This window comes from Orcinus orca, chromosome 16 (assembly GCF_937001465.1).
Source record: "Orcinus orca chromosome 16, mOrcOrc1.1, whole genome shotgun sequence".
Classification (NCBI taxonomy): Eukaryota; Metazoa; Chordata; class Mammalia; order Artiodactyla; family Delphinidae; genus Orcinus; species Orcinus orca.
This window is the reverse complement of record NC_064574.1, coordinates 32,281,857-32,294,913: the sequence shown is the minus strand read 5'-3', so window position 1 is coordinate 32,294,913 and position 13,057 is coordinate 32,281,857. Positions and strand designations below refer to the sequence as shown.

Genomic DNA, 13,057 nt, shown 5'->3' with positions numbered 1-13,057 from the left:
AATCTTTTGGTGGATCTCTTTTATTATTCAAGTAATACTTCTGTTGTTTGAAATTGAGTTTTTAATATTTTCTGCTGCATGGGATTGTTTTAGTAGCTTCCTGCCTTTGACTTTTACTTGGATTTTCTCTTAGTTTGGAGCGTTGTCCAGATTCTCTAAGATTCTCCGAGCATGTCAGATCCACCTTGGGTCTTGATTCTCCTCGGACCCTTTCTTATCTCTTGCCACTTTACTTCCCCAACCCTCTTTTTTGGGGTTGGATTACTTTTTTAGGTTTATGTTGTCATTTGATTTGATATTGAATGTTTCGGTTCTGTTTTTTGTATGGCATTCTAGCCCATTTAAGCTCACCTTGCCACCTTCCTGGAATTCTGTATGGCCATTTAATCCTAGGTTGGTTTTGTCTCCTCTTTTTTGTGCTTTTCAGTGTCTTCCCAGCCTTTAATTGGGCACCTGTAGGAAATTCAGAATTATTTTAATATCCATACAATTGTAGTAAATTGGCTATAACTGAACTGTCTAGTATGATTGCCACCAGCCACAAGTGGCTATTTAAACTTAAATTTGATACAGTTTAAAGGTTCAGTTTCTCTATTGCACTAGTCACATTTCAGGTGCTCAGTAGCCAGTGACTAGTGATGACTGTATTGGACAAGGCAGATGTAGAACATTTCCATCATTGCAGAAAGTTCTATTGGATAGTGCTGGACTCTAAGATAGATACCATAATGCATGTCAAAAAAAATCCCTCTGCTATTTTTTCTCCCTAGTATTCTAATATTTTTGGTGGTTCACTTTGGTGGTTCCCCACCCACCGCCTGCTCCAAAAGGTGATTCAGAATCTGAGTGACTATAAATGAAGGTGGATGGGGACTTGAAAAGTGTAATAAGTTTTTTTGGTGTTTGGATATAATTTATACTTCGACTTTCCCATGCAGGAAACACAGTGTCTGTGTGTCCTGTACTGTTTGAGTGCTTGATGTAATTTGGCTGCTTTCTCTTTTTCTAGGTGTGCTGAGAGATGGCACTTGTGGGGCTCATCTCTGCCTGAGAATTGGCACTGGAAGAGCTGACTCTGATCCTGGGCTCCTTGTGTGAACAAGCCTTAACTTCCAGCCACTTCAGTCCAAAGGTCAAATTACTCGTTTTCTCTTAATGATGGGTATTGGTAAGAACACTACATCCAAATCCATGGAGGCTGGAAGTTCAACTGAAGGCAAATATGAAGATGAAGCGAAGCACCCGGCTTTCTTTACTCTTCCGGTAACAGCATTTCCTGTCTTTTTTCTTCTTAAGTCACTCTAAAGTAGTTTCTGCATTGACTAGGATTAGCTTTTTTTTTTTTTTAACCCAAAGAAAGTTTAGTATTAGTTTTCTTTTTTATTTTGTTTTGTTTTGTTTTATATAGCAGGTTCTTATTAGTCATCAGTTTTATACATATCAGTGTATACATGTCAATCCCAATCGCCCAATTCAGCACACCACCATCCCCACCCCACCGCGGTTTTCCCCCCTTGGTGTACATACGTTTGTTCTCTACATCTGTGTCTCAACTTCTGCCCTGCAAACTGGCTCATCTGTACCATTTTACTAGGTTCCACATACATGTGTTAATACACGATATTTGTTTTTCTCTTTCTGACTTACTTCACTCTGTATGACAGTCTCTAGATCCATCCACGTCTCAACAAATGACTCAATATCGTTCCTTTTTATGGCTGAGCAATATTCCATTGTATATATGTACCACAACTTCTTTATCCGTTCGATTGTTGATGGGCATTTAGTTGCTTCCATGACCTGGCTGTTGTAAATAGTGCTGCAATGAACATTGGGGTGCATGTGTCTTTTTGAATTATGGTTTTCTCTGGGTATATGCCCAGCAGTGGGATTGCTGGATCATATGCTAATTCTATTTTTAGTTTTTTAAGGACCCTCCATACTGTTCTCCATAGTGGCTGTATCAATTTACATTCCCACCAACAGTGCAAGAGGGTTCCCTTTGCTCCACACCCTCTCCAGCGTTTGTTGTTTGCAGATTTTCTGATGATGCCCATTCTAACTGGTGTGAGGTGATACCTCATTGTAGTTTTGATTTGCATTTCTCTAATAATTAGTGATGTTGAGCAGCTCTTCATGTGCTTCTTGGCCATCAGTGTGTCTTCTTGGGAGAAATGTCTATTTATGTCTTCTGCCCATTTTTGGATTAGGTTGTTTGTTTCTTTAATATTGAGCTGCATGAGCTGTTTATATATTTTGGAGATTAATCCTTTGTCCATTGATTCATTTGCAAATATTTTCTCCCATTCTGAGGGTTGTCTTTTCATCTTGTTTATGGTTTCCTTTGCTGTGCAAAAGCTTTGAAGTTTCATTAGGTGCCATGTGTTTATTTTTATTTCCATTTCTCTAGGAGGTGGATCAAAAAAGATCTTGCTGTGATTTATGTCAAAGAGTGTTCTTCCTATGTTTTCCTCTAAGAGTTTTATAGTGTCTGGTCTTACATTTAGGTCTTCAATCCATTTTGAGTTTATTTTTGTGTATGGTGTTAGGGAGTGTTCTAATTTCATTCTTTAACATGTAGCTGTCCAGTTTTCCCAGCACCAATTATTGAAGAGACTGTCTTTTCTCCATTGTTTATCTTTGCCTCCTTTGACATAGATTAGTTGACCGTAGGTGTGTGGGTTTATCTCTGGGCTTTCTATCTTGTTCCATTGATCTCTATTTCTGTTTTTGTGCCAGTACCATATTGTCTTGATTACTGTAGCTTTGTAGTATAGTCTGAAGTCAGGGAGTCTGATTCCTCCAGCTCCGTTTTATTCCTTCAGGACTGCTTTGGCTCTTCAGGGTCTTTTTTGTCTCCAAATTTTAAGATTATTTGTTCTAGTTCTGTAAAAAATGCCATTGGTAATTTGATAGGGATTGCTTTGAATCTGTAGATTGCTTTGGGTAGTATAGTCATTTTCACAATATTGATACTTCCAATCCAAGAACATGGTATATCTCTCCATCTGTTGGTATCATCTTTAATTTCTTTCATCAGTGTCTTATAGTTTTCTGCATACAGGTCTTTTGTCTCCCTTGGTAGGTTTATTCCTAGGTATTTTATTCTTTTTGTTGCAATGGTAAATGGGAGTGTTTCCTTAATTTCTCTTTCAGATTTTTCATTATTAGTGTATAGGAATCCAAGGGATTTCTGTGCATTAATTTTGTATCCTGCAACTTTACCAAATTCATTGGTTAGCTCTAGTAGTTTTCTGGTGGCTTTTTTAGGATTCCCTATATATAGTATCATGTCATCTGCAAACAGTGACAGTTTTACTTCTTCTTTTCCGATTTGTATTCCTTTTATTTCTTTTACTTTTCTGATTGCCATGGCTGGGACTTCCAAAACTATGTTGAATAATAGTGGTGAGAGTAGACATCCTTGTCTTGTTCCTGATCTTAGAGGAAATGCTTTCAGTTTTTCACCATTGAGAATGATGTTTGCTGTGGGTTTGTCATATATGGCCTTTATTATGTTGAGGTAGGTTCCCTCTATGCCCACTTTCTGGAGAGTTTTTATCATAAATGCAAGTTGAATTTTGTCAAAAGATTTTTCTGCCTCTATTGAGATGATCATATGGTTTTTGTTTTTTTTTTTTGCTGTATGTGGGCTTCTCACTGTTGTGGCTTCTCCCGTTGTGGAGCACAGGCTCCAGACGTGCAGGCTCAGCAGCCATGGCTCACGGGCCCAGCCGCTCCACGGCATGTGAGATCTTCCCGGACTGGAGCACGAACCCGTGTCCTCTGCATCGGCAGGCAGACTCTCAGCTACTGTGCCACCAGGGAAGCCCGATCATATGGTTTTTATTCTTCAGTTTGTTAATATGGTGTATCACGTTGATAGATTTGCGTATATTGAAGAATCCTTGCATTCCTGGGATAAATCCCACTTGATCATGGTGTATGATCCTTTTAATGTGTTGTTGAATTCTGTTTGCTAGTATTTTGTTGAGGATTTTTGCTCTATATTCATCAGTGATATTGGTCTGTAATTTTTTTTTCTTGTAGTATCTTTGTCTGGTTTTGGTATCAGGGTGATGGTGGCCTCATAGAATGAGTCTGGGAGTGTTCCTTCCTCTGCAATTTTTTGGAAGAGTTTGAGAAGGATGTGTGTTAGCTCTTCTCTAAATGTTTGATATAATTCACCTGTGAAGCCATCTGGTCCTGGACTTTTGTTTTTTGGAAGATTTTTAATCACAGTTTCAATTTCATTACTTGTGATTGGTCTGTTCGTATTTTCTGTTTCTTCCTGGTTCAGTCTTGGAAGGTTATACCTTTCTAAGAATTTGTCCATTTTTCCAGGGTGTCCATTTTATTGTCATAGAGTTGCTTGTAGTCGTCTCTTAGGATGCTTTGTATTTCTGCGGTGTCTGTTGTAACTTCTCCTTTTTCATTTCTAATTTTATTGATTTGAGTCCTCTCCCTCTTTTTCTTGATGAGCCTGGCTAATGGTTTATCAATTTTGTTGATCTTCTCAAAGAAGCAGCTTTTAGTTTTATTGATCTTTGCTATTGTTTTCTTTGTTTCTATTTCATTATTTCTACTCTGATCTTTATAATTTCTTTCCTTCTGCTAACTTTGGATTTTGTTTGTTCTTCTTTCTCTAGTTCATTTAGGTGTAAGGTAAGATTGTTTATTTGAGGTTTTTCTTGTTTCTTGAGGTAGGCTTGTATAGCTATAAACTTCCCTCTTAGAACTGCTTTTGGTGCATCCCATAGGTTTTGGATCGTCATGTTTTTATTGTCATTTGTTTCTAGGTATTTTTTGATTTCCTCTTTGATTTCTTCAGTGATCTCTTGGTTATTTAATAATGTATCGTTTAGCCTCCATGTGTTTGTGTTTTTTATGTTTTTTTCCCTGTAATTGATTTCTAATCTCATAGCCTTGTGGTCAGAAAAGATACTTGATATTATTTCAATTTTCTTAAATTTACTGAGGCTTGATTTGCGACCCAAGGCGTGATGTATCCTGGAGAATGTTCCATGCGCACTTGAGAAGAAAGTGTAATCTGCTGTTTTTGGATGGAGTGTCCTATAAATATTAATTAATCTATCTGGTCTATTGTGTCATTTAAAGCTTGTGTTTCCTTATTAATTTTCTGTTTGGATGATCTGTCCATTGGTGGAAGTGAGGTGTTAAAGTTCCCCACTATTACTGTGTTACTGTTGATTTCTTCTTTTATAGCTGTTAGCAGTTGCCTTATGTATTGAGGTGCTCCTATGTTGGGTGCATATAAATTTATAATTGTTGTACCTTCTTCTTGGATTGATCCCTTGATCATTATATAGTGTCATTCCTTGTCTCTTGTAACATTCTTTATTTTAAAGTCTGCTTTATCTGATATAAGTATTGCTACTCCAGCTTTCCTTTGATTTCCATTTGCATGGAATATCTTTTTCCATCCCCTCACTTTCAGTCTCTATGTGTCCCTAGGTCTGAAGTGGGTCTCTTGTAGAGAGCATATAGATGGGTCTTGTTTTTGTATCCATTCAGCAAGCCTGTTTCTTTTGGTTGCAGCATTTAATCCATTCACGTTTAAGGTAATTATCAATATGTATGTTCCTATGACCATTTTCTTAATTGTTTTGGGTTTGGTTTTATAGGTCCTTTTCTCCTCTTGTGTTTCCCACTTAGAGAAGTTCCTTTAACATTTGTTGTAGAGCTGGTTTGGTGGTGCTGAGATCTCTTAGCTTTTGCTTGTCTGTAAAGCTTTTGATTTCTCCATTGAATCTGAATGAGATCCTTGCAGGGTAGAGTAATCTTGGCTGTAGGTTCTTCCCTTTCATCACTTTAAGTATATCATGCCACTCCGTTCTGTCTTGCAGAGTTTCTGCTGAGAAATCAGCTGTTAACCTTATGGGAGTTCCCTTGTATGTTATTTGTCGTCTTCCCTTGCTGCTTTTAATAATTTTTCTTTGTCTTTAATTTTTGCCAATTTGATTACTATGTGTCTCGGTGTGTTTCTCCTTGGGTTTATCTTGTATGGGACTCGCTGCACTTCCTGGACTCTGGTGGCTATTTCCTTTCCCATGTTAGGGAATTTTCCTCTATAATCTCTTCAGATATTTTCTCTGGTTCTTTCCCTCTCTCCTCTCCTTCTGGGACCCCTACAATGCAAATGTTGTTGCATTTAATGTTGTCCCAGAGGTCTCTTAGGCTGTCTTCATTTCTTTTCATTCTTTTCTCTTTATTCTGTTCTGCAGCAGTGAATTCCACCATTCTGTCTTCCAGGTCACTTATCCGTTCTTCTGCCTCAGTTATTCTGCTATTGATTCCTTCTAGTGTAGTTTTCATTTCAGTTATTGTATTGTTCATCTCTGTGTGTTTGTTCTTTAATTCTTCTAGATCTCTGTTAAACATTTCTTGCATCTTCTCGATCTTTGCCTCCATTCTTTCCAAGGTCCTGGATCATCTTCACTATCATTATTCTGAATTCTTTTTCTGGAAGGTTGCCTATCTCCACTTCATTTAGTTTTTTTTCTGGGGTTTTATCTTGTTCCTTCATCTGGTACATAGCCCTCTGCCTTTTCATCTTGTCTATCTTTCTGTGAATGTGGTTTTTGTTCCACAGGCTGCAGGATTGTAGTTCTTCTTGCTTCTGCTCTCTGCCCTCTGGTGGATGAGGCTATCTAAGAGGCTTGTGTAAGTTTCCTGATGGGAGGGACTTAGTGGTGGGTAGAGCTGACTGTTGCTCTGGCGGGCAGAGCTCAGTGTAGGATTAGCTTTAATACTCCTGTTTTCAGCGAAGGTTAAGGCATTTGAAAACCAAATGCTTTTCACGAGAGAGAGGCTTTGGGAACCCTGTTGGCTGACAGTGGTTTTGGCTCTGCCTAGAGTCACCTGATGGGATTAACTCCAAGAAGGAAGCATGCCTTGCTGTGAATATTGTGAAACTGGCCCAGTGCTTACTGTGTACTATCTCCAAAAATGTGTTTTTGTGAAATAACCTGTCACCCAACTTCATACTTGTATTTCAAGGTGGAAGAATGAATGAATGACATTCATTGTTTGGAACCCAAGTGTCCATGACTTGTATTATGGCAGTAGCATCAAAGATAGAGGTATTTTGCCTGGACAAGTTATATCAGTCAGAGAAGGTTGATTACACACCTTCATTATATTCAATGCTAATATTTTTTCAGATGTAGGATTATGACTTGATGTGTATAAAGTTACCTAAAGTGTTGGTTTAAGAAAGAAAAAAGCTCTTTAGTGGGAACTTGCTTCAGCTGTTTTTCCCTTAATATAGGAAATGAGGTTAATGTCAAGAATACCATTCTAGGATTCCTTAAAACATGGTCCTAGAATTTGCCTCACTGAAACATTACCCAGTAAGAAAGACGTGAACACGGCATCTTTAAGTATGTTGGTTGCCCTGATTTACTGTATTTTGAATTTTACTCTGTGAATTCAGAGAGATGTTCCACTGATTTTACAACTGGTGTTACTTGTTTTCCTTCTTTCTGTAAAGTGAAATTTTTTTTTTTTTTTTTTTTTGGTATGCGGGCCTCTCACTGTTGTGGCCTCTCCCATTGCGGAGCACAGGCTCCGGACGCGCAGGCTCAACGGCCATGGCTCACGGCCTCAGCCGCTCCGCGGCACGTGGGATCTTCCCAGACCGGGGCACGAACCCGTGTCCCCTGCATCGGCAGGCGGACTCTCAACCACTGCGCCACCAGGGAAGCCCTGTAAAGTGAAATTTTGAAACTAGATTTTCTGTTATACTGAAGACTTAAGGTCAACACAGATTATCTAGAGGAAGAGATGTCAGGTTTCCAAGTTTAAATTAGAGCATCTCTGAAAAGTGAAGAGGAAAGTTCATGCCTGAGTATTGACTTGTCTCTCCTGTGGCATTTGCCCAGCAGACCATTCACCCTCACCCTTCTCCACTTGAGAGACAAAAACTTGAGTACACCTTAGCCACCCACTTGCCTTGTCATTTTGGCTTAGAGTTTTAGGCTTATTTTAGCATTCAGATTGTGATATTGCACCGTTAGCAGTTAAATTCACCAGCATGTTATCAGTTTTCATGTTCACTGTTGTTTCTTGTAGCACTCTCCTTCCCTCTTTGTTCACTTTTCTTTTAAACTACACCAAGGGACTGTGAATGGTCACTGACTTTGTCTTTGCACATCTGAAAATAACTGTATTTTGCTCTCAATTCTTGAATGAACTTCTATTAATTATACACTCCCGTTCTGTCTCCATTTCTCTTTAACTGCTTTCTCATGGTTTGTATCTTTTTCTAGTGCTTCCTTTTGGCTGGATTCCCTAGTGTTATTTTACAATTTATTAATTCTTTGTGTACAGTCATGTGTTTATGTTGAAGTTTTATTGCAGTGATTCTTTTCTTATTTCTAAAATTACTATTTGGTTTATATCTGCCTTTTTTTTTTTTTCTTTTTTTTTTGTGGTACACGGGCCTCTCACTGCCGTGGCCTCTCCCGTCGCGGAGCACAGGCTCCGGACGCGCAGGCCCAGCGGCCACAGCTCACGGGCCCAGCCGCTCCGCGGCATGCGGGATCCTCCCGGACAGGGGCACGAACCTGTGTCCCCTGCATCGGCAGGCAGACTCTCAACCACTGCGCCACCAGGGAAGCCCTATATCTGCCTATTTTTGTTCTTAATTTCTTGTATGTATGTATTTGTTTTAAAATGTTTGTACTTTTAAATTATTGAGGACCCTAATGTACTAAAGTATTTTTCCAATTGTTCTACTTTCTTCTGGTATGAAATCCTTGTTTCTTTTGATATTTTCTTCTCTCTCTCTGCCACTCCCCAATTTTTTCCTATAGTTTTGCCTTTTCCTTTCCTGGATCCAGTCCAGAACCTGTTCTTACAGTGGAGGTCTTCCTGTCTTCCCCCAGTGGGTACAGACCATAACATGAAGGAGTGAGGAGACCCGCTGGCCCCTGAGCACTGAACCTGGTTCTGGTCCTCCCCTTGTGTGGGGACCCTTAAGTCCCTGTTTTTCCATGGGAGCTGCCTGACTGAGGTCTTCCAGGCTCAGAGTCTCGTGGGTCCCAGTGTCCACCCATTCATTGCTTTATGTTTCTTGTATTCTAAAAGGCTTGTCTGTTTTTAGCCTTGCCTATTTTGGGGCTTTCCCAACTCCATTGTTATTTAGGGGTGGGGTTGGGACAGAGTATTCCTCAAAGCATTAATTTCCAGATCCATCTTCAGCAGGATTACAAGTACATGGGAGCTGGGAATGTGGATATAATATGTAGTTAGACATAAATATAATGTGAATATAAAGTAATTTAACACTAGAGCAGTTTCATATAGGGATGTTATGGAATTTTTACTCTAGTCTTGGGCTATAAAAGTAGGCATTATAAAGGGAGAAGAAAAAGAGGAGTAATAGAGTTGGAATCATGGGATTGAGCTAGTGGGAGGAGAGCGAAATATCAAGGGGATAAGCTGTTAAGGTCAGCACATGAATCATCAGGATGACTTAGAACAGGGATGCCAAGAAGTGTGTTAACATGTGCTACCTCGAGCTTATGAGAAAATGGAAGGTGAAATAATAGAAGGAAACAGATGAAAACAAAAGCCTATCCAAAAATTTTTATAAAGAAATAGTTCATTTGTTGGAATTTGGGGTTGTAGAAAGTTTTGTTAGAAAATATTTTGTAATACAATGAAAAGAGGAACAGTAGTGCCTATATTTAATCACTAGTGAAATTGCTACCCTAAGAAAACTTAGACAGTAAGATAGAAGACCATTTTGAATGATTTGCTTGTTGATAGGACAGAGGTAGGAGGCTAGGTTAGAGCTGGTCCCTTTTCGCTGCCCAACTGGTAGGATTATTTTGGTCCCTGCCTCTCTGCTCTTAGGAAGTGTGTCTGTCTCTCCCTGTTCCTCATTCAGGGACCACAGGTCTACACACTAATTTCATAGACTCTGATAGCCTTAGAGGTGAAAGTGGCTTTAGAACTTTCCAAGTGGTTCTTTGGGAAGGTGAAATGTAGGGATTTGCCCAAAGCATCTAGCTCACATGGTGTGTTAATTAAGTAAAGTTTATATCAGTTGGATCACATAGGCTCTTGTCCCCAAGGAGTTCACAGCCAGTGAGCAAGGCAGGAGCTGCACATTAGCAACACTAACAACAGGTACAGGGCATTTATCTTCTGAGTTTCACAGATGTTCTTGGGAACGGTCTTCGAAATAAAGAGTTGGGAGTGGTGGTGATTAAACTGCTATAGCTGATGCTCCAGTGGGAACAGTGGTGAAAAATGAGGCTCAGTTTTGTTTCCTCCAGCTACTTGTCTGTGTGAGCATCTGACTGACTTCATGGTCTGGTTGTGTTTTTCTTTTCTTTTCCCTATAATGTGGCCACTCAGTGCATTTGAGAATTGGTATTTTGGATTATAGGGTTAGTCCTCCTAAGAGAATCTCTAGGGTAGTTTCAAATATAGGTGATATTTTGGCTGACTTTAAAACACATCTCCCATGGAAAATATGATTGCACTAGACAAAGAGAGGTGTGGGTAAGAGGCAGGAGGTGTTGAGGTGGGGAGAGGACCCTGGCTGTGTTGGGCCCTGGACGCAGGGGCAGCTGAAATGGACCTTGAAGTGAAAGGAGGCAATGTTGGAACATGTTGGGATAGTGCAGAGGAAGGGATCAGCCTGAGCCAAGTCAGGGGCAGAAGAGGAAAGGTGTGGAGGAATGGTGTTAGAACCATTAGGCTGGAAGCCTAGATTCTGGGTGGTTCCTGAATGATTTGCTAAGGGATTTGGAAGTTTCTACTCTATCAATAAAAAGCTCTGCAAGAGTGTTGACCAGGGGAATAACCCAAAAGGTTGTGCTTTAGAACAAACTGGAGTAGAGCACGATTAGACGAAGAAAGAAAAGTGTTGTTTTAGTCACCTCTGGCTGCTATAACAATTTACAATAGACAGGGTGACTTAAGCCACAAACATTTATTTCTCACAGTTTTGGAGTCGGGGAAGAACAAGATCAAGGTACTAGCAGATTTGATTCTTGGTGAGGGCTCTCTTCTTGGCTTTTGATAGCTGCCTTCTCACTGGATCCTGACAAGGCTGACAGAAGAAGCTCTGGTGTCCCTTTTCCCTCTTATAAGAATACTGAGTCTATTATGAGGGTTCTACCCTTATGATCTTATTACCTTCCAAAGCCCCTTCTTTTTTTTTTTTTTTTTTTACATCTTTATTGGAGTATAATTGCTTTACAATGGTATGTTAGTTTCTACTTTATAACAAAGTGAATCAGTTATACATATACATATGTTCCCAAATCTCTTCCGTCTTGCGTCTCCCTCCCTCCCACCCTCCCTATCCCACCGCTCCAGGTGGTCACAAAGCACGAAGCTGATCTCCCTGTGCTATGCAGCTGCCTCCCACTAGCTATCTACCCTGCGTTTGGTAGTGTATATATATCCATGCCTCTCTTTTGCTTTGTCACAGCTTACCCTTCCCCCTCCCCATATCCTCAAGTCCATTCTCTAGTAGGTCTGTGTCTTTATTCCTGTCTTACCCCTAGGTTCTTCATGACATTTTTTTCCTTAAATTCCATATATATGTGTTAGCATATGGTATTTGTCTTTCTCTTTCTGACTTACTTCACCCTGTATGACAGACACTAGGTCTATCCATCTCATTACAAATAGCTCAGTTTTGTTTCTTTCTATGGCTGAGTAATATTCCATTGTATATATGTGCCACATCTTCTTTATCCATTCATCCGATGATTGACACATAGGTTGTTTCCATCTCTGGGCTATTGTAAATAGAGCTGCAATGAATATTTTGGTACATGACTCTTTTTGAATTATGGTTTTCTCACGGTATATGCCCAGTAGTAGGATTGCTGGGTCATATGGTAGTTCTATTTGTAGTTTTTTAAGGAACCTCCATACTATTCTCCATAGTGGCTGTATCAATTTACATTCCCACCAAGAGTGCAAGAGGGTTCCCTTTTCTCCACACCCTCTCCAGCATTTACTGTTTCTAGATTTTTTGATGATGGCCATTCTGACTGGTGTGAGATGATATCTCATTGTAGTTTTGATTTGCATTTCTCTAATGATTAATGATGTTGAGCATTCTTTCATGTGTTTGTTGGCAGTCTGTATATCTTCTTTGGAGGAATGTCTATTTAGGTCTTCTGCCCATTTTTGGATTGGGTTGTTTGTTTTTTTGTTATTGAGTTGCATGAGCTGCTTATAAATTTTGGAGATTAATCCTTTGTCAGTTGCTTCATTTGCAAATATTTTCTCCCATTCTGAGGGTTGTCTTATCATCTTGTTTATGGTTTCCTTTGCTGTGCAAAAGCTTTGAAGTTTCATTAGGTCCCGTTTGTTTATTTTTGTTTTTATTTCCATTTCTCTAGGAGGTGGGTCAAAAACCTTTTTGCTGTGATTGCTGTGATTTATGTCATAGAGTGTTCTGCCTATGTTTTCCTCTAAGAGTTTGATAATTTCTGGCCTTCATTTAGGTCTTTAATCCACTTTGAGCTTATTTTTGTGTATGGTGTTAGGGAGTGATCTAATCTCATACTTTTACATGTACCTGTCCAGTTTTCCCAGCACCACTTATTGAAGAGACTGTCCTTTCTCCACTGTACATTCCTGCCACCTTTATCAAAGATAAGGTGACCATATGTGCGTGGGTTTATCTCTGGGCTTTCTGTCCTGTTCCATTGATCTAGCTTTCTGTTTTTGTGCCAGTACCATACTGTCTTGATTACTGTAGCTACTTGATTACTGTAGCTTGATTACTGTAGCTTGATTACTGTAGTATAGTCTGAAGTCAGGGAGCCTGATTCCTCCAGCTCCACTTTTCGTTCTCAAGATTGCTTTGGCTATTCTGGGTTTTTTGTGTTTCCATACAAATTGTGAAATTTTTTGTTCTACTTCTGTGAAAAATTCCAGTGGTAGTTTGATAGGGATTGCATTGAATCTGTAGATTGCTTTGGGTAGTATAATCATCTTCACAATGTTGATTCTTCCAATCCAAGAACATGGTATATCTCTCCATCTATTTGTATCA

General features: G+C 39.5%; 1 protein-coding gene across 3 annotated transcripts in view; it reads left to right on the top strand.

Annotated features, from left to right (window-relative positions):
- The window catches only part of SLC23A2 (solute carrier family 23 member 2), a 339,540-nt gene that overhangs the window by 238,482 nt on the left and 88,001 nt on the right, over positions 1-13,057 (top strand). For 2 of the 3 annotated variants that reach the window (XM_004276442.4, XM_033440280.2), the window contains one exon: positions 1,010-1,263. The exons of the other annotated variant lie outside the window; for it this stretch is intronic. In XM_004276442.4, coding sequence (XP_004276490.1) covers positions 1,156-1,263 — 108 coding nt within the window. In that variant the 5' untranslated portion in view covers positions 1,010-1,155. The remainder of the gene's footprint in view (positions 1-1,009; positions 1,264-13,057) is intronic. 3 annotated transcript variants of the gene reach the window in all.